The sequence below is a fragment of the Heterodontus francisci genome, chromosome 16 (assembly GCF_036365525.1).
Source record: "Heterodontus francisci isolate sHetFra1 chromosome 16, sHetFra1.hap1, whole genome shotgun sequence".
Lineage (NCBI taxonomy): Eukaryota > Metazoa > Chordata > Chondrichthyes > Heterodontiformes > Heterodontidae > Heterodontus > Heterodontus francisci.
In genome coordinates, this window is record NC_090386.1 from 72939149 (window position 1) to 72961687 (window position 22539).

General features: G+C 42.5%; 1 protein-coding gene across 1 annotated transcript in view; it reads right to left on the minus strand.

Moving 5' to 3' along the window:
• The window catches only part of ptprt (protein tyrosine phosphatase receptor type T), a 1095010-nt gene that overhangs the window by 82104 nt on the left and 990367 nt on the right, over window positions 1–22539 (minus strand). Inside the window, exons 20-22 of the mRNA XM_068048566.1 lie at window positions 21437–21524; window positions 5313–5389; window positions 3515–3551 (exon numbers count right to left, since the gene is read on the minus strand). Coding sequence (XP_067904667.1) covers window positions 3515–3551; window positions 5313–5389; window positions 21437–21524 — 202 coding nt within the window. The remainder of the gene's footprint in view (window positions 1–3514; window positions 3552–5312; window positions 5390–21436; window positions 21525–22539) is intronic.

The following is a 22539-nucleotide window of genomic DNA, read 5'->3' on the forward strand; positions in this document are numbered from 1 at the left end:
TGATTTCTATATCACAGGATAGTGACAGAAGCTCAAGGTAAAAAAGTGACAAGGAAAATTGCATAAAGCACAGATACAATGATGCATCCTTGTCTTACTCTAGTTTCGATGGAGAAGGATTCAGATTGAGATCCACTGTAGAGTACATTTCTTTTCATATTGTCATAATACATTGGTTACAGTGGAGTGGGAGACTAGCATTGGATAAATAGAATGGGTGTTGGGTACAACAGAAAGTAGAGGCTAGGTATTGTATTTGACAAGAATACTTTTGATTGTACGTTTGATGATATGGCTGGACTCCTGCTCTACCTTTCCAATGGGAGACCATAAAAAACAAGTTACAAAAAGTTACAACTTTTAATTTGACTTGAACAGCCCAATATCAGCATTTACTCACCATGTGAGCAAATAGCGCTAATCACATTTAGCAGCCCTGTTCCCATTTCCTTTCAGCTCCTTTTCCTTCATCCACCTATTCAATCTAATCATGACTGTTGACATTGCTTCTGCCTCAACCACTAACCCTACAAATGAATTCCACAGCCTCACAACCCTCCTGCTCTCCCGTTCTAAACCTCTTGCACTTAGTCTTTCATCTAACCCCTTCCACTACTCCAAACTTTCTGCTTCTGTCTCCCCCTTTCATAATGTTAAACATTTATATGACTCCATAATCTGATTATTTAACAAAAAGCCCCAATTTTTCAAGTCTTCTTATTTGTATTTCTTCCTTCCAAGCAGCATCCCAGCGAATCTGCATTGTGCCCTTATTAAAGCCTTAATATCCTTCCGATAGTATGGAGCCCAGCACTGCACACAGGATTTTAACCGAGGTCTTAAGTTTTATAAAGGCTCATCATTACCTCATGGATTTTATATTCTGTACCATTTACGATAAGACATTTAAAAAAATTATTTCATGGGATGTGAGTGTTGCTGGCAAGGCCAGCATCTGTTGCCCATCCCTAATTGCCCTTCAGAAGGTGGGATCCCATCAGCTTTTTGCTTTACAACATTATCAACCTGGGCAGTACCTTTAACTTCATGAGTACCTGTAACCCAAAATGGCTCTACTGTCTCACAGCACCACTAAAGAGCAGAATTACTGTTGTTATTTTTTTTACCAAGATGCTTCACCTCATACTTGCTGATATCAAATTCCAGCCATAGCATTTAAGTACAGTTTGGGAATGATTTAGAAAACTGCAAAGTAATTTGACTAATTAACATCTTGAAAGGATTTAAGTGACATTTCCATTTTTCTTTCTTGGCTCCTGTAAGCTAAACCTACATCAAAAGATCCTTCAATACTGTCACTAACAAAGTACTTGCTCTAACAAGGGCAGAGCATTCTAAAGGTCCACACAAATATATTGCTAATTGTGCAAGTTTAGATACTCCAATAAAAGAATTATCACAAAATTAGATCGTGACTTGAATATTTTTGCAGCAGGCACAAAATTGATTTTGGACAGGTCTGAATGCTCCACAGAGTATGTTGTGGAGGGAAAAACAAGATAAGTACAATTGTGAACAAGACAGGCAGAAACCAACTATCATTTGCCCTCCCCTTTGTCCAAGTGAAGGTCTGAAGGAGGCTGTGAATTCAATTATAATACTTTAGAAAATCTCAGAAGTATTACAGATTATAAATCATTTAGCTGTTGAGGACTATTCATTTTTAATGCACATTTTCTGAACGGATCGAAACAGACTGGTCCATCAGTCTAAATTGTAGAAACCTATTTAGGTATTGGGGAAGATTGATGGTGTTTTGTCAGAAGCTACTTCCACTTTAAAATATATCAGTCTTCTGCTGAAGGTTTAATGCCACATGGTCTTATTCAAAAAATATTATATAACTCCTGGCTTTCTCTGTTCACTCTAAGTTCTGTCAAATCTTCAACAATGTTCAGCAAAGGGAGAAATCAAATAATTGCATCTTTATAACATCTGTAATTGTAACAAAACATGTTAAGGCATTTCACAATGGACCAAGTGGTTGCAGGAGAACAACTGACTGAAAGCATGGTTAAAAAGATAATTTTGAGGAGGTTTTTAAAGGTGGGGTGCAATTTTGTTTTTTGAGAGACCAATCTATGGAGCTCTTCAGTCATGGTGAAGGGATGGACACAATTTTGAAGCATCGGTCTCATTTAGGTTGGGCTGTATTGGCTATCACCAACATACGTGTGGTGAGGGGATGAAGGCGGGAAGGAGTGGGTGTCAGGATCACAGGAAAGGAGGTCCCAGCGCTGCAGCAGCCCAGATTATTTTTATGGGGCTCAGAGGGACACTCCTGCTGCTCTGGGCCCTACAAAAATAGTTTCACACTCACGTTGCCTGGATCTCTTCTGCTTTATCACCTATAGAAATGATTGCAGCACACACAGGACATGCTCCGACCATTTCTAGCCTAAAATTACAAACAGGGTCCTAGGAATTGAAGTAGGCCTATCAGCTGAAACAGGCAGGCACTTTGGTTGCCCAGAGGTAGACCCCTCTCACAATGGTGCTTTCTCCATTGTTGGGGTTAACAAGTAGGTATGGTACTGACCCCATTTTAAGGCAGTTATCACCCTGTTAGCGCCAGGTGAGAAACAATTTAAAATTGACTCCCAGAAGGGAAGTTGCAAGATGAAAAGGGAAGTAGTTTCACTCTCCAGCAAAGGGGGATTTTAACAGCAGAAATATATTTGTTCATACTCTTGCCCAATAGGCTCTGGGTGCTTGGTTTCTGATTAATCTTAAATATCACTAGAAATAAATAAGGGACTACGGGAATGACATTTCACCTTTAAAAGGCAATCAACCAATGGTAATGATAGTAGAAGTCCCCGAGTTAAAGAAGAACTACATTCACTTTATAAATATAGGTGACAAATGCGAATAATAAATAAGAAGGTCCTTTATCTGATTCACACTTTTCCACATGGAAAGGAAGTGTGCTGCAGGGATCTCACTTTTGTCTGTTGGCAATTACATTTGCAAATGCGGTTGGAGGCCAGTACATCCAAAATAAGAATACTCTAGTCCAGGTAACACTGTTCTGTCGTATTGCCAGAAAATTTCCAAAATTTGCAGTCAGTGTTGAATATGGAAATGAACGATAACTGTCACAATTCATCGTGGTTTTTCTCCTTTTTCATTAGTACTGAAACACAAGCCTGTCTCAGTGTGTCAGTTATAAATCCAACTTACAAAATCCTATTGATACCTGCAGCAACTGAGATTCAGTTCTGTTCATAAATGTCTCATGAAATGCCACCATGTAGCCATCATATCCAAGAAAGTGTAGCTATAAAATGACAATGTGCTTCTCTCAAACATTCTATCCATCTAATTATCTGTTGCACTAAAGTAGAAACACTTAAGATGACCATCAAGTTATTCTAACTTTTTTTGGAAGACAATTCCTTTTGAATGTTTACAAATAAAGTGAAGCATGGAACATTAAGACTAACATACAAAATACTCCAGTGCATGAGGATTTGTTCTTGTCTATCCTCACCTTGAGTAGCAATGTAGTGGCGTGGCCTATGGTAACCCTGAAAAACAAAGAGCAAACCAAATGAACAGCGAGAAAAAAAAACAGTTTTGTCATGAACTTCAGTTTAGATGCATGGGTACATTTTATGAATTCCACATTCCCAGCACAGAGCTCTATCCAATTGAAGCTCATCTGAGGAATTTGGGGCATTCTCATTGAGTGAAGCTTTGCATTGGGAAAGCAAATTCATAAAATTAATGCAGCCACTGAGAACTTCAAACACAAATTAACATCTATGCAACAACAACTTATATTTATATAGCACCTTTAATGTAATAAAATACATTAATGCATTACAGGAGCATTATAAAACAAAGTATGACACCGAGCCACAAAAGGAGATGTTAGGTCAGATGACCAAAAGCTTTGTCAAAGAGGTAGGTTTTAAGGAGTGTCTTAAAGGAGGAAAGTTGGGTAGAGAGGTGTAGGGAGGATATTCCAGAGCTTGGGGCCTAGGCAATTGAAGGCACAGCCACGAATAGTGGAGCAATTAAAATCAGGGATGCAAAAGAGGCCAGAATTAGAGGAGCGCAGATATCTTGCAGGGCTGTGGGGCTGGCGGAGATTACACAGATAGGGAGGGAGAGACCATGAAGCGATTTGAAAACAAGGATGAGAATTTTAAAATCAAGCTGTTGCTTGACCAGGAACTAATGTAGGTCAGCAAACAGAAAGGTGACAGGGGAACAGGACTTGGTATGAGTTAAGACCCGGGCAGCAGAGTAACTGGATTTAGTAACAGGTCAAATAGAAAGGTATGTAAAGTGTTGCTTAATCAAAATAATAAAAATAGAGAGATGCAGTCAAAGCCTAAAACACACCTATGGAAAATAAGTAATTATTTGTACTTTAGGAAATAGATTGTCTTTGAAGTGGCTTGTCAGAAAGACAATGTAAATGTTCAAACTGTTTTTTAGTTTTAGTTTTAGAGATACAGCACTGAAACAGGCCCTTCGGCCCACCGAGTCTGTGCCGACCATCAACCACCCATTTATACTAATCCTACACTAATCCCATATTCCTACCACATCCCCACCTGTCCCTATATTTCCCTACCACCTACCTATACTAGGGGCAATTTATAATGGCCAATTTACCTACCAACCTGCAAGTCTTTTGGCTTGTGGGAGGAAACCGGAGCACCCGGAGAAAACCCACGCAGACACAGGGAGAACTTGCAAACTCCACACAGGCAGTACCCAGAATTGAACCTGGGTCGCTGGAGCTGTGAGGCTGCGGTGCTAACCATTGATCGTATATACTGTCTGTGGGAAACTTCACTGATAGCACTTATTGTAAAATAATGATTTGCAGCATATAAATTTTTCCATTAATTCCTCATAGGTAGGGCCAATTTTTTTTTCAAAATTGTTCATGGGATGTGGGTGTCGCTGGCTGGGCCAGCATTTATCGGCCATCCCTACTTGCCCTTGAGAAACTGAATGACTTGCTAGGCCATTTCAGATACAATTTAAGATTCAACCACATTGATGTGGGTCAGGAGTCACATATAAGGCAGGTAAGGACCTCACTTCCTGTGTAGTTCTGGATTCCTGGCAGCAAGGTGTGGAGATCTGAGTTAACTGGCTGAAATAATTAATTCATCCCTCCCCCCACCCCCGCCCCCACAAAACCCCCCAACCCCCTAAGCAAGATTGTACAATTTTGCAAAGGAAAATGTAAGGAATTTTGAGGCTTTGCTTTATTTTGATTTACACATCGTTGCTACTCTGCACAATAAATGATTGATAAGACTTACGTCGATGTAGTTGGCATTTATATAATCTGAGTGGGGATCTCCATCTAGTAGTTGAAGTCGTACTCGAGAATGATCATCTAGGGGAAAAATGTGAACTAATTGACAATTAATATAATCTGTTTTGAACAAAAGTAAACAGCACAATCGATATTGCAATTTATTCATTGTCTAATACTATTCTCTAAATAAACTGAAATTTAATCTTATCACTATAATTATTCACCTAATTAAATGACTGTTAGCATAGTCGACTTTTAGGATGTGTACTTTAATCATTACCTTATTAGAATCATATCTATCAGCCAACATCCCAGAGACCTCCACCATGATGCTTGAGTGGGCTGGATTTTGAAAGCTTGCTGCCGTTCTCGGCGGCGAGCATCAAAAAGGCACGGCGCACGCGCAACCTGTGTGCTGCTGAGCGATATTTCGCGTGGCGGCTCATTTACAGGGAGGGGACAGAACGCGCGCCCTCGATGACATAGGGGGCGGCCACTCTGTCCCTAGCAACGGCATCCGGTGCCACCTCACAGGTGCCATTTTTAAAGGGCTCCAAGCCCTTCAGTGACATTTAAATTTATAAAGGTCCCGGTCTCTGCAAAATAAAAATAAAATTTTAGCAAAACTTTGAATCCCATCTCCCACCCCCTGCAATGAGCAATCTATATATAAATTGCTCTCTCCCCCCAGAAACAAAATTTTATTCATATCCCGAACTTTCCCCACTGAACCTTTTTCCCTTTGACCCTCAACCCCTTCCCACCATCCCTGCAACCAATCGCGTTCATTTTTGCCACTCCCACCCCCCCCTGAAAAATTTACTCCTACCCCTTCCCCACCAGTGTCACATCTCAGATCTCTGAATGGAGAGCCGCAGGCGTGGGAGTTCCGGCCACTGGCTGGAATAGCGGAGTGGGACGGCCGTCGGGACAAGGTAAGTGCTTATACATTTATTTAAATATTTAAATGAAGGCTCCACCACCGAGCGGCAGGAGGCCGCCCCGAGGCTTTGGCGCCGCCGGTAAAATGCGGCGGGGCCTTCCTGGCATCGAAGCCTGTGACGGGCCTCACTTGGAAGTATTTTCTGGGGCCCCCCCACCCCCCACCATGACCTCTGACATTGGGAGGCTGATAAAATCCAGCCCAGTATGTCTTGTCCCACCAGCACTGTAGGACCACCAGAGGTGTGGGAACAATAACGTATAGTCAGGTGGGAGTGGCCTTAAGAGTGCTCAACATAACCCTGGATACCGTGACGTCTAATGGCTTCAATTCATCAGGTCAAGGAAACATCCTGCTGATCATCACCTACCACACTATACCTCATCTGATGAATCTGCACTTCTCCATGTTGAGCATCAGTTGGAGGAAGCTCTCAGGGAAGCGAGGACACAGATTATCGACTTGAAGAGGGACTTCAGTGTCCACTACAAATAACGGGTTGGTGGTAACCAGCACTGACTGAGCTGCTTGATCCCTGCAGAACTCAACTGCTAAACAGGGAAAGCATCAGGTGGTGAGGGAAGCAACATGAAGAAGTAATCCAATTGTCCTCTACCAAACCAATCTATCTGTTGCAGTCATGTCTACCTAAGATAGAAGTGACCACTGTAGAAGTTATAGACAGAGCTAAGCGGTCACATAATCGATTGATCAGAACAAAGGTCTGTAGCCTCACCACATCCAGCTGAAAACAACAAAGCAACTAACAGGAATTGGAGGCTCAACGAACTCTCCATCTTCAACTATGGTGGAGTCCAGTACACAAGTGCAAGAAACAAGGCTGTGTTTATGTGTTTTCAGCCAAAGTTGTTGAGTGGATGATCCTACTCAGCCTCCTCCTGAGGTGCCCAATATCATAGATACCCTTCAATTTACTTCATTCCATGTGAAATTACGAAGCAGCTGAGTGCACTGGACACAGTAAAGATAATAGACCCATTTGTACTGCTGAAGGGCTGTGATCCAGAGTTATCTGTTCCCGTAGACAAGCTGTTCCAAATACAGCTATGAGACTAGCATCTCCTCACAATCTGGAAGACTATCCATGCATGTCCTGTCCATAAAACAAAGGGCAAGTCTAACCTATTTACTGCTCTATCAGTCTTCTCCCAATCATCAGTAAAGTGATAAAAGGAGTCATCATTAACACCATCAAGCATCACCAAATCACTGACACTGTGTTCAAGTCCCGCCAGAACCACCTGCCTCCAGATCTTATCACAACCTTGATCCAAACATGAACACAAGAGCTAAATATCGTAGGAGAGACAAGAGTAGCATTAACATCAAGGCAACATTCAACTGTGTACAGCACCAGGGAGCTTGAGGAAAAACTGAGGTTAATGGGGTTGTGGTGGAGATCAGTAGTCAAAAGGAAAACTCTCCAGTGACTAGAGTTATACTTGACCCAAAGGAAGGTGGTAGTGATTGCTGGAGTCCAATGAGTGGCTCATCTCCTGATTGCTCAAAGCCTAGCCAGCATCGACAAGGCTTATGGGAGGGATATTCACTACTTGCCTGGGTGCAACAGAAACAATGCTCAGGAAGCGCCATTTCATCTGGGTCACAGCTGTTCCTTTAATTGATGCCCCTGTTACTGGATTCAATATCCACCTATCCACCACCAGTGTGGCTACATTGTGTATGATGTACAGGATGTACTGGAGCAACTCACCAAAGTTACTTTAATAGCCTCCCTGCTGACCTCTACCACTGAGAAGTACAAACTTTATTTTGGGAAATCCATCTCCTCCATGCTCCCTTCTTAGTCACATACCATCCAGACTTGGACATGTATTGCTGTTCCTTCATTACGATTGTGTCAGTGTTGTAGAATTCTCTAAAACCAATGTGGGAGTAGCATCAACACAGACTTCAGCAATCCAAGGAGAATGTCTACCATCACTTTCTCAGTGCAATGGGAGATGGACAATTGATGCAGCGTTGCCCACATCCAAAAAGTAACATTTTCAAATCCAGCAGTCATTCCATCAACGTAAATCTGGACAACATAATTAGGTTTAACAGTCCGAAAGTTAAAATAAGCCTTTTTAATGTACCATTGCAGTAGACATAACTGTTTTAATTTATATGGTCTGATGCATGGTCTCAGTCAAATGCAAAAGAAATGGTTAGAAGAGAATACCATTTTATAAGCTACAGTGTTATTTGTTTGAAATTCATGAATTCCCAAAAGATTGTGGTTGAAAAATTTTCTATGCAACAAGCATTATAAATTTTACTTTACAAATTCCACCAGATGTCATGAAAACAGTAGGAAACAGGAAATTAAATCAGACTAATTTAATTATATTTCCACTGTTTGAAAACCTGCTGGTGATTTTCTCTTGCGAATGAAAGTCATCTTAAGCATCATGTACAACAACTGCAAGTTTATACCAAAACCATTGTGTCCCACAAACCACTCTTCATCTTGTGAAGCACTTTCTGATTTTTTTGCTGTACTAATAATGGAGAGGCTCTCAGCGCTCACCGTCACCACTGGGTAAAACAATTTCTGGCGCTCACACATCCACAGCTAAAAGCAGAAATCTGGAAGTTGCCATCAGTGATACCCTGCCCTCCACAGGCTGTGCTGTTGCAGTCTTCGCTGATAGAATCGTCACTGAAATTACTGTTAAGGTGTGAATTTAAGCTAATTACCCACTCTCATTGCACTAAAGACCAATGAAAAATGTAAGCCTTGTTCAATTAGGAGTAGCAAAGTTTTTAACAATGTCATAAGTCATAATTACTGCTGAACTACCCTGCTGGGCCTCAAAGAAATTTCCTCAGGAGAAAATTAATGTTGCAGATTTTTTAAAATATTAAAATTAAAATAATTTTGATACAGCTTGTGTTTTGCTCATTTAAGTTTTTCCCTGAAGCCCATGTGTATAACTCAATCTTTTTTGGTTCCTGTACAATAATTTATATTCCCTGTTTTTTACTTTCTGCTTTGCCATCTATTAGGATTCTTCAATCTGATAGGTTAAACAGCTTCCCTGCAGCTTGCCCTGCAGCTTGCCCTACTCACAGATGCCAAAGATCCCCTAGTTAGCTACATGGGTGACAAAAATAGTACAGACAATAAAATAACCTGCCAATGTTAATGGTGAAATGTGCTGTCAATTAATGTTATATACTGCTAAACTGAGCTAGATGTGGCATTACAACAAAGAAAATCAAATAACATCAATAATGTACAATAATGAGCAGTGGCATTTAAAGTCAGATATCAAATCAGCAAGTATTAAAAGCTTCACTTTGGTATCTGGGGCAATATTTCCACAAAGAAAAATGAGAGACCATTTTCAGGAAACTCAACTGATATTTCACTGCCTTAGATCTGACAAGCTAACTTCATGCCCGCAACATGTTTCCCACATATTAGGAACACAGTAATGTCTTGTCAACCCACATAATTATAAATTGCGAACTGAAATTAAAAGTTTCTTAGGCTTCTGGTGGCTAACGTATCACTACATAGAACAGAACAAGTTAACTTCTTCCAGTCCAAGGAATTTCTCAAAAACAGCTTTCATAGTTCAACCTTTTGCATTGTCTGCTAGCAAGGAGTGAAATTACAATTGTGTGCAACATAAAATCGCACATCATAAATTCTACAGCTGATAAATCCCATTGCTGGTCTTTTGTTTATCTACATTTGTACATTCTAAGAATTGATCGCATTATAGAACTTTCATGTATTACAAAGAAGATTGAAATGTATTCAGTTTTTTATACTATTTTTTCATTTTATAATCAAAAATATCAGTGTAAGAAATACACTATATAAAAGAAAACAGCATAAAAATCAATTTTCAAAAATATTATGAATGATAATTACAGAAACTAGTTCTTAAATTTGAAATAGATTTGTTTCAATCCACCCCATGCATTTATTTATGAGTTATTCAGGCGGCATGTCAGTCACATCAGGAACAAAGCATGTGTTGTGACATTATGGCTGGAATTTCATGAGGAGGTGGTGGTCCTGTCCACCGGCTGGAAAGTTGGGGGTGGGGGGAACCCACCTGCGCTAACTCAAATAATTGCCTGCAGTCCTGGCTTCCACTCCACTGAGGCAGATGTTCTGCCTCCAAGAGATGCCAGCCAATCAGAGGGCCGGCAGCTCTTCAGTCCCAGCAGCACCACTGGGAGCAATGGCCACTGCTGGGACTGCACCAAGCGAGAAGAGCCAGCATGGACACCGGCCTCGGAAGAGGTATCTGGGGTTGGGGCTCACTGGGGCCAAACGGCCAGGCCCTGGTGAGGTGGGCGGTGGTGGGGGGTCGATCTAGAGGGCAGCCGGGGGCTGTTCTATTGGGGATGGCCCGCGCTGCTGGGAGGGGTCCTCTGTGGGGCATGCAGTGCCTAATCAGGAGGGCCCCCCCAGCCCACATGGAGGCCGCCAGGTATTACTGGGCAGCCTCCCCCGGTGGTGAAGTGCCCATCCGGCGGCAGGAAGAGCCCCTTAAGTGGCCACCATTTGATACCAGCAGGGTTAGGTAGCTGATGGGCATGACAGCTTCTGCTATCCCAATCAATTTTATGCTCTCCTGTCTTCCAGGCCCCTCCCGGGGGCATGGGGTAAGCATAAAATTCCGGACTATACTTCACGAAGAAAATTGATAGCCTAAACAGTGAACTGGGAACATGGGAAAAATATGGCAAATGCTAAACAAAGGAGCTTGTGAGCCACCTTGTTTTCTGCCTTCCCCAACAGCCTTGGAGTGCAGTTTTGCGCCTGTAGCTCACTGGTTGCCTGTAAATGTGGCCCAGGCCTCAAAATGGCTCAGATCTTACAGCAGTAACAACAAACAGGCAGAGGACGCACTTCTGCTACCATCTGGTGTGCAATTAAAGTAAATAATTGGCCCCATTTATTTCTAAGGCTCAGATAAAAGACTGTAGCAAATAAAACCAGAAAGTGCTGGAAATACTCAGCAGGTCTGGCAGCATCTGTGCAGAGCGAAGCAGAGTTAACGTTTCAGGTCTGTGACCTTTCATCAGAACTGGCAAAGGTTAGAAATGTAATAGATTTTAAGCAAGTGAAGTGGGGGTGGGGGGAAGAGAACAAATAGTCATCTAATCTCTTCTGCCCTCTGCCCTGTGATAGGGCAGAGGGCAGAAGAGATTAGATGACAAAGATGTCATGGGACAAAGGCAAATGGAGTGCTAATGGTGTGATGAAAGACATAGCATTAGTCCAAAGAGAGTGTTAATGGCAGAATAATGAACAGCTCTGTCCAAAAGCACAAATGTGAAAAACCAAGTTTGAGGCAGGCACATGGTTAACAAATAATAAAACAAAATAAAATAAAATAAAATAAAAAAGGCAAGTCATGATCTGAAATTATTGAACTCAATGTTGAGTCTGGAAGGCTGCAGAGTGCCTAATCGGAAAATGAGGTGCTGTTCCTCGAGCTTGAGTTGATGTTCACCGGAACACTGCAGCAGGCCAAGGACAGAAATGTGGACATGGGAGCAGGGGTGATGAATTGAAATGGCAAGCAACTGGAAGCTAGGGCCATGCTTGCAGACTTTTTAACCTAAGAGCCGTAGTACACTTTAGATTGGTCCCAGGAGAAGTGAACAAACCTCCAAGATCCTAAAACATATAGAGGAACTCTTGGGGTGGAAGTAAAAGTCAAACGGAAGGTGTTCTGTAGAGATTTAGAGTTTAAAGTATATTTCTTCATGTTTTGTTAAGATTTTAAGTTTAAAGTATAAGCGTTTTCAAATTGTAGTGTTAAGTAGTAGTGTTTTGCTTTGTTTAACTTTTGTACCGTGAATTTTTTTTGTTTAAACTTGAAATCTTGTGGCATAATTCTTTCAGTAATAACTGTGAATTCAACCTCTTTTTAAAAGTTCCTATGGGATTGTAACAAATTGAGGGCTTTTGATGGGTTTTCGGATCGACAGACTGAGACGGTTACACTAGGATTTGATCAAGTTTAAGCGAATAAGATTTAATGGTGACCGTTACTGTATTTATTGAGAAGCAGAATTGTTTTGTCAATTACTAAGACTTTTCTGGGACAGGAAGATTTATTCCTGAGTGTTTTGCAACAAGCAACAAAGTTTAGGTTGATGGCATTGGCAGAAGAGTTGAAGAGAGTTAAAAGCAGGGGATAAAAAAGCAGAAATTGTGGAGACTTTAGCACAATATTTGGAATTTGAAGAGGAAAAGATTGACCCCAATAAAACACAAATTTAGTTAGCTAGGATTCAGTTGCAAATGAAGAAACTTGAATTGGAAAAAGAAATGAAGTAACCTGATTTGGAAAGAGATAGAGAAAAGCCAAAGCTTGAAATCGAGGTTCAAAGAGAAAGGGAAGCGAGACAATTTGAATTGAAAAGAGAAAGGCTTCATTTACATGACAGGGAAATAACTGGTAATTTGGATGATGATTCGAGTTTGACTCCGGGTTTTGATTTAACAAGGAATATCCACCTACTGCCTAAATTCAATGAGTAGGGGGTTGAGGGATATTTTGTCTCATCTGAGAAAATTGCTACAAGGCTAGCTTGGCCACATGAAACATGGATTATTCTTTTGCAAAGTGTTTTAATAGGAAAAGCATTGGATGTTTATTCAAGTCTTCGGAGAAACAGTCTGTAGATTATGAGACAGTTAAAACACGGTACTTAATGTTTACAAGCTGGTTCCATGAGCTTATTGATTAAAATTTTGAAATTTGAGGAAGAGACGGAATCAAACTTTTGTAAAATTTGCTAGAGAAAAAGAAACGATTTTTGATGATTGGCATCATTCAATGAAACTTGAACAGAATTTTGAAAATGTAACAGAGGTGTTGTTAGTGAAGGAATTTAAAAATAGTGTTCCAGCAGGTATTAGGGCACACCTAGAAGACAGTAAAGTTTCTATTATAAGAGAAGCTGCTGTTCTGGCTGATGGTTATGATTTGTCCCATAAACAGCTTTGGGGCAGTAAATCTCCATTTGCAAAACCACACAGGAGTTGGAGACATAGGCAGAATGATAGTGGCCAAGTTTCTGAGTGTAAAAGAAATGGCAGAAATGAGAAGACAGAGGCTTCTCAATGTGCTAAAATAGACAGTATAGAGGATAGGAGCCTGTCAAAAAGACCAACATGTTTTCATTGTCATAAGTTTGGACATGTAAAAGCAGAGGCCTGTTACTCCAGAATTGGCCTTTATAGCCACTCCAGGCGCTGCTTCACAACCACTGACCACCTCCAGGCGCGTATCCATTGTCTCTCGAGATAAGGAGGCCCAAAAGAAAGAAAGAAAAAGAAGAAATAGGGGCATTAAAGATTATGGTGGGTTGCGTATCCATTGTCTCTCGAGATAAGGAGGCCCAAAAGAAAGAAAGAAAAAGAAGAAATAGGGGCATTAAAGATTATGGTGGGTTAATATTTGAAGAGGAAGTCACTGCATTTTTGTCTAAAGAAAGGCCCAGAAAGATTGTTATTCTGTGATATATAGGTTCAGCTTGGAGTTTAAAGTTAGGAAAAGATTTGGACTTTTTTCAAAGATTTCGTTGAATAAGAATGTATTGATACGGAGTGTGGATGGGGGTTCTGTGCCCAAACTAATGTAGAGAGTGAACTTAAACTGTGATTTGGTAAAAGGATCTGTTATTGTTGGTGTTGTGTTTAAACTACCCATTAATCAGGTTGATTTTATAGTAGGAAATGATCTCATGGGAGATAAGGTTTATTCATTTTCTGGAAAGGTGGACAAGAGTCTGTGAACTATTCCTATGGGCAAAGACCCCTCACCTACAATGGCCCCAAATCCAATGGCCCTCTCAGCCTGACTCTCAGGGTCAGTCCTGAAGCAGACACAGTTGCTGGCTCTCCTGAACAAAGCATCACTACCCTCCTTGATGCAGCAGTGCACTGCGGATTGAGAGACCCCACACATGTCGCCAATGGATCCCTGGAATGATCTAGAAACGCAGAAGTTCAGTGCCACAGTAATTTTGAGGGCCACAAGTATAGGGTAACCACCAAAGCCCAATAATTGCAGGTCATCATTCAGCAATGCGCATAGCTGTGTGACGGCATGTCTGGTCATCCGCAGTCGTCTCTGACACTGGCGCTCTGACATCTGGAGGTATGTCATTCAAGTCCTATAGACTTGCTGGTCTTTCTGGGCTGATCTGCACCTTGGTGGCTGCTGCTGCTCATGCTTCCTCCTGGGCCGCAGCTGCCTTTTGGGTCTACCTCCGGCAGAGATGCCTCATTACAACAAGGGAATCCAGGAAAACAGGGTGGATCATACCCATCTCTATGCTCCTGGTAACTTCGGGTTCCTTCAAAAGGTCAATTACAGCTATCTGGGCAGAATTTTGTGTTAATTCCTGCTTCAACAGTATTCCAGCATAAACTCTATGGTAATGGCCTGATGATGCCCGCAGAAGCTTTAAATAAGTGTGAGCCAACATGACCATCGGAATATCATTTGAATTGCCTGCACTGGACCACTGACAGCAGTAACCTATATGGTTTCCCAGTTGTGCTGCCCCCAAACCGCGTATCCACTTGCAGAGTTGCCCCCTTTCCTCCCCCACGATACACAAATGCAGATTTGCCCCCTTCCCACCCTTATTGATACACAGATGCAAAGTTGCCCCCTCCCCCTTATTGATGATACACATATGCAGAGTTGCCCCCTACCTCCTTATCAATAAACAGATTCAGAGTTACCCCCTCCACCCCCCCCCATCAATAAACAAACGCAGAGTTGACTCCTTCACCCCCTTATCAATACACAGTTGCAGAGTTCCAACCTTGTCTCGCTTCTGGCGGTTCAACTTAGTGGCAGTGTCCAAGTTCGCAATAAATCTGAAGGATAGCAAGGCCAAACTTACCTAACCTTGGGTGATTTTTTTTGTGTGTCTGGGAAAAGGATTGAGTGCAGGTGGTGGACTTCTTGATGGATCCTCAGTCATGAAGGTAAGGGCAACAGTGCTCTGAAGTCTGGTGGTGGCGTTCTTCAATTAGTTGGTGGTGATTCTCCCTACCAAGGGATAGCCACCTACCTGGAACCCTCTGGAATTCCCCCAGCTCCCTCGTCTCCTCCTCCTCATCAACCTCCATCTCTCATGGCTCCTGTGCGTGATCCTCTGGCACAATTGTTGCTGGTAATGGCTGGTCTCTCATGAGCAACCAGATTGTGCAGCAGGAAGCAAGTCACCATGAATCTGGAGCCCTCCTTGTTCTCAATTCCGTCTTTCCTCCAGCAACTGGCACTGCTCTGCCTGGCCTCATCTCCTCCTCCCATTCCTCCTCTAGATCACGGGATCTGCTCGCAAGATCCCCATGACCAACCACTTCCTTTCTCCTGGTGGCTCCTGTAATGTCGCTAATAAGATAAGGTAACACAGCACTTATTCACTTTAGGTGAGGTCCTCAGAGAATTTCTGGAACAAATGTTGATGGCGTTGGTGAAGTCTTGACAAAATGTCCCAGAAAGTCTCCCGATGTGTATCAAAAGTCCTCTTCAAATACAATATAGTCAGTCAATCTCCAGCAGCAAGTGAGCAATGAAAGCAGAGCACGGCTTTAAATAGCAGTTGCAATCTTCACCAATGACTTCTTTACTCCTGTTCAGTTGGTTGGTCTTAGGAGAGGTCATTAATTGTAGTGCTAGCTCTCTAATATTTCCTTCTGTGGCTTGGTGTTAAATTTTGTTTTATAACTCTGCTGTGAAGTGCCTTGGGACGTTTTACTATGTTAGAGGCACATATAAATACAAATTGGTGTTGTTTGGAGACAATTTATTGGCTATCAGACCCTTAATTTCCTCGGGTCAGCCATTCCTAGTGCATGCTCAAATGCCTTTACCAAAATGGCGCCTTGCCTTAAAGGCAGGCTAACCAGGCGTTGCAACTGAAGACCTCATCTTGGCCACCGTGGAGACTCTTTAATGCCGAATGCATCCATGGAAAATGCATCCCCATCCATGGTGGGGAGAGCTAACATCAGAGTCAATTCTGGGATTTGCAGTATGGAGACAGGGGAACAAAACTCATGCCAAATAATTTTGGAAGGAACAAACCCCACATTCCGTTACCTTCCTACAAATGGCTCCATTTGTAGCAGGATCTAATTAAGAAAAACAATCAAGTAACAGGCTGCTGATTATCTGTCCCTTTCCCTCCAAACAGTCCACACATCCCAAAATTACATAGAATAGACTTTCACGTGGTTGTGGAGGTAAATATTCCAGTCTTATGCTGCCTGATGGGAGTCCTTTCTGGATCAATGAGTTAAAATGGCAATACTGATCTGTACTTATTCTGTGATCTTTAGAGAGAAAAGCATCTGTAATGATTTCTATAGACCCAGTGCAAGCCTTCTCTACATAATGAAGTCTCTGGTTCAGTAATGGTGATGAAGTTACATGTGTCTAAAGAATCTGCTGGACTGTTTGATCTTCCTTAAATACTCTGGACAACGTGCATCCCGTGGGTGAACTGAGGCAGCGAGTGTTAGTATAATTTGACTTGGGCTACATTGCCCAATGACCTTAGACATAGGGGCGGATTTTTAAACCCTACTGAGAGCGGAAATGGCAGCGAGCGCGATTTGAAGATCGTGTTCTCGGAGGTTGGTACTGGGACCCGCCGCCTCCGGAACACGATGAAATTCGCAATGTGCTGTTGGTAGGGAGGGAACGGGTTGGGCACTAGCTTCCAAATATGTGCCCATTGAGCTCCTTGAAGAGCTCATTAACAGGCTTGTTAGGAGCAGGAAGCCATTTTTAAATGCTGGGAACAGGGAAAATGCTAAGGGGAGAACATGGCAGGATTGTCAGAACATGAGCATTGTGAAGAGAGATGAGGGCAATGGAAATGGCTGTTTAATTTGAAGCAGATGCAACAAATGAAGCTTCACTGCCTCAGATGTGTCTCACTGAGAATATTGTTGCGGATATAGGAGTTAAATGTTACACTGGAGATTGACATAGCACCGGATAGGGAAGTGCGCCTGCTGGCATCACTTTGGCAGCTAAGCTTGGCACGGGAATGCCTGGTGAGTGTTAAAGGCCCAGCTGACAGAGGTCAGATGGGAACAGGCTACTCTGACATTGGATGGAGTAGCCTGGATGAGCTGCCTCCTGGACAGCAGGAGGCCAGAGGAGCAGATTGGGGGGGCTGCAAGGGTGCACAGCCCAAGAGTCAGCTACCTGTAAATGACAGAGCACCAGTGCCATAGGAGGCATACACCTATCTAGGCAGATGGTCTTAGTCTTGTGTGCCCTGATCCAGAATGACCTGAGGCCTCTCAGCCCCCATGGCAGTCTGCTACCTGCAGCCATCAAGGTTTCAGGTGCTCTGAACGTCTATGCAACTGGGTCTTCCAGAGATCAGCTGAGGACTTAGGTGGCATCTCGCAGTCAGCATCTCATTAGGCCATCAGGCAGGTCACGGATGTCCTTTTCAGGAGGGCAGAGACTACACCCACTTTGACACAGGTGGGCCTGCGCTGGCAAAGAGGTCATTGGGTTTTGACGCCATCGATAGATTCCCCCAGGTGCAGGGCATCATTGACTGTACCCAAGTGTCCATCAAGGCACCCAGTGACCGCCCAGTGAGGTCCAACAACAGGAAGGACTTCCACTCCCTCCACGTCCAACTAGTCTGCGACCACAAGAGCTTCTTCCATGTCTACGCTTGCTTCCCTGGCAGCTGCTATGATTCCTTCCACCTCCGCCAGTCCAGGCTGCCTCAGATCTTCACTCCATTCCCCCAAAGTATATGGCTGGCTCCAAGGGGACAAGGGAAATCCCTTAAAGAGATAGCTACTGACCCCTCTATGGGAGCCCCAGTCAGAGACACAGAGGTGATACAACCAATGCCACCTGCTCAGCAGGCCAACCAATGAACAGGCCATCTGGTTTCTGAGGATGCGAATCTGGTGCCTGGATCAGTTGGGTGGCACCTTACAATACCCTCCTGCAAGGATCTCAGTCATTGTGGTGATCTGCTCACTCTCTATATCATGGCTCTCCAGAGAGGTGTGGACCTTGAGGTCAGTGAGGCTTTGGAAGGTCACAGCTCATTGGGAGAGGAGCAGGAGGTGACAGAGAAGGAAGAGAGGACGGAGGGAGATGACATTGCACAGAGAGGTGCCCCTGCTGCATGACAAGGTAACCTCCTCCTGCCACCATCTGGGAAACGGACCTCCCACCTCGCCCTCACAGCCGGCAGCATTAGATCCAGGTGGGCATCGATGAAGTGAGGGTCTTCCGTGCCCCTAGTGCCAGGCCTCCAGCTTCCCTGTGACATTTCACTTCCCTCTGGTGCTGTGGAAGGCAGGTCCTCCCTCAGAACAACCAGCAGCCTCAGTAATGGCTGCTGTGGAAGTCTACATGAGCCCCATACTTGATCTGGCCCACTGCCATTTTTAATCCCACTCGCTCGAAGAGGACTGAAAACCCATCTCCACACCAATTAAGGCTTTCCCACTTGAAAATTGCAATCGGAATCAGCTTTCCAGAGGTAGCAGGTTTCAGATCAAAAACCAGAGCTGTTTCTTGCCTCTACTTTGAAAATCCGGACCATGCATTTTCCACTGGGGTCTTTGGATATCAATCAGTTGTTTGACCCCTGATCTATTTTTCTCCCCATAATTCAAAGGCCCTGAGCCCTACTGTAGAGTCCCATCGAAGATCAGCTAACTCAACATGGACTGAGGATTGAATCTAGGGCTCTCTGGTCTGCATGATTCAGCTACACACTGGCTTTGCCAGGGAAACTGAAAAATTAGTTTCAGCAATACATGAGTAAAATTTTCAATCTGCGAAGTTCACGTGTGAAACTTCAGAATACGTTGGCCCAGAAGTTTGCTGGAGCAGGGCATCTCACGATGAGCGCCGTGAACTCGATTTTTTTTCTTCAGTGTTCAGATCATATTATTTTTGCACTGCAAATTACTGGAATTGCAAATCGATAACGGCGCGATGAGGTCAACGGTGCATCTGGGACCTCCTGAATGTCAGATCCAATTTTCTATCTGCTTAACTAATGAAATTTAAGGCTACAGAAGGACGCAGAGAAAATAATGGAGATGGAAATAGGGTGAATTAGAGTCAAATTAGATACAGACAGAGAAATAAATAGAAGGAAAGAAAGATTGGATTAAGAGAGAGAGAAAAAAGACATAAAGGAAAAACAAGAAAAAGAATCTTAAATTTAAGAAAAAATCTCTAAGAACAATTTACTAACTGCAGGAGTGAGACTCCACAGTTTCATTCTTCCCTTTCTGGGCAATTGTCAATTTTTCATATCAGGACCATAAATCACATTACTAACAGGACCCTTCAGACATGAAATACCAGCCCTAATTATCCACGGCGAGATTCTTCTGTTTTTATGGTGCAAATCCAGCAATTTCTCGACAACCATGGGACAGCTGATAGAGAGCTTCCACATTTGCAAGGTTAATTGTGGAACTAATCGTCCGACAGTTTGTGGCAATTTGTAATTCACAGCGTATCTCTTCCACACCACAAATTGCTGGAGTTTTTATGCTTTCAATACAGCAGGTGCTGAAAACTCATCATTATTTGTTCAGCAATTTCTGGGCCATAATTTTCACATGAAATTTAATTTGCTTTTCACAAATGGTTAAATGTAATGCTTGCATAAAAGCAAAGTACACAGGAATAATTTATGTGCATAGAGCATTTACATATGAACTTTGCCAATTGGAAGTTCTCCCCTTCAATTTGTTGGTTAGTCCAACCTTGAAAAAATTAAGGGCTACAAATTTCATTTTATTTGTTGGAACAAAAAGCCAGTTACATTTTTCAATTTAATATCTGGAACTAATTTTTTACCATTTAAAGACAAACTTTAGACTATACCAATGCACAGATTAATAATCTGCACGAGGTTCAAATAAATCAGACGTGAAACAATCAATGAGCCTACACAAAATGAAAACTATCATATGCATGCTCCAGAGCTGGTACAACATAAGCATGTTTTCTAGTTCAGTTTTAAAAAGATGTATGTGGACACATATTGAATTGGATGAAAAGCACTAACACGGAGTGTTTTTTGCTCCATTTAAATCAAACCAAGTCAGTATATCCTGTTACTTTCTTCAGTTCCTCATAAACCTCAGGGCAACTTTTACTTAAATATAGTCAGGAAAGGATAACAATTACTGATCATCTAGCATGTTTTCTATCAGCCCATAAATTGCAAAACCACTGAGAATAATGGAGCAGTTAACTTGATTCAAGAGGACAAGTATGGCTGATTATTGTTGCCTTAGCTGGATAACCTATAATAATAAACCAGGGGAGGTTTTGAGATTTCCTGTCCAACAATGGTGCTGAATGACTTACTGCCCTGTTCCAGTCATTACTGTGGTCGCTTTCATGTTCCTCCAGGGCCTTCTGCTGCGTGGCTGTCTGAATCAAGTGGTAGGCTTGTTTAATATGCAAATCTGGAATCCTATGATATACATAAGAGTCCGTTTGCCTTTTTTGGACACCACTGGATGGTGTGTGTGTGCTGTGCACAGTTTCAGCTGGTGGTCCAGCTGAAGGGGAACCTGCGGCTAAGTTTTATGGTGTATTTGTGAGACCAGGAGGAGCAGGAGTGCTCCTCCAACCTCCACAAAACCATCATGGGATGCTTTTGCTCCAGGTCCCTCCCCAATCCCGCCATCCCAATGTCTAATCCCCACACCAGAGATCTACCTTCTTCCAGCCTGGAGACCAATATAGTGGCAGCCCAAAGCCAACAGGCTGAGCTGAGGTGCTCGATTCCTGCTGTCAGCCAAATGCTGGTACTATTGCTGTGCTCTGCCCCCGGCTGCCCACTAAGGGAAATTTACCCCACTGAGTTTACAACATTGGGTTAAAAGCATTATTATTACCATTTGCTCTCACTTTATGCAATATAGTTTACACTGGTTTCTTGTTTTGAGGCTGCTGGGTAAAACTAAGCAGACTAACAATTAGGAACAGTCTGTAAATCAAGCACTTTCCATTCAGGTTACTGTTCCATTTTCACAGCTGATCTTTATCAGGAAGAATTCCTCAGGTAAATAAGGCTATAGACTGAATGTTTACGAAATGTATCCATTCAGTGCCGCTTACACTTACAAGCAATGATATTCCCATATCTGTTCTTAGAGCGGTTTTCCTCTTTCTTGGCAGTGTCCCAAGCTGCTGACTGTCCTTCTGGCAAACTCTGAAAAGCAAGAAATGTGGTTATTTGGAAGGCTGCTTTTGATAAATAAATTGCAGATTACATTGAATAAAAGTTTCATAACACTTTGAAAAATGTTCCACACAAAATCGTTTCAGAGGGAAACGTTTGATTCCTGTAGTTTCAGTAGAAATCAACAATACATGAATGACATTATCTCTGCAAATCATACGGCAAACAGGTCAGATATGAGAATTAATATGGATTAATGTAGAACACACCAACTAAATTCTGCATGGTAACAAAGCTGGAATATGTACAACTGGAATGAATACAAACTGACATTTGACTGAGAATCAACAGTTATGTATCAACACAGGCCTAGATACAGATAAGCATGCAGTCATTTTGCAGAATTATGAGTAATAATATTTGACATGGTTGTATTTAATGAGAACTTAGTATACATTAAATATTATTTTATGATCCTGAAATTAAGCCAGAGATATTAGCATTAAAACATAGGAATGAACAGGACCAGGAAAGACCCTGGAATCCAACTAGCCAGTTGCAAAAACTAATACCCCTCAATAACCCATTTAAACCCACTTAATTACCTAACAAATTCTGCTTTAATTTTTACACAATATCCACCCTAATGGGCAATCTATTCCACATCTTTACAACTCGCCATATGTAAAGTACTTGGACCCAATTTCCTTTGGGATTCTGATGGTCTCCTATCACAAGGGGGCGGGGGCTGGAGGGGGGTGTGCAGGGTTTGTGCTTGGAAGAGAAATATCATTAGGGGTAGTGCCAATGGAAGTGCGTGAGGATTCCTGTGCCAAGAGTCCTCACTTTTCCAAGCTCTTGGAACACAATGTAATATTGTCGGCCATTGAGATGAGGTGTACCAGCCTTTGATGGACATAATTTGATTACACAGGGAGACGGAGGAGTAAGTTGAAACAAATTGCCTAGACCCCCAAAGAACGGCAATTTAAAAACTTCTTATTGACCTCCTTACATAGGGATCAAAGGGGACATAGTTGGGGTG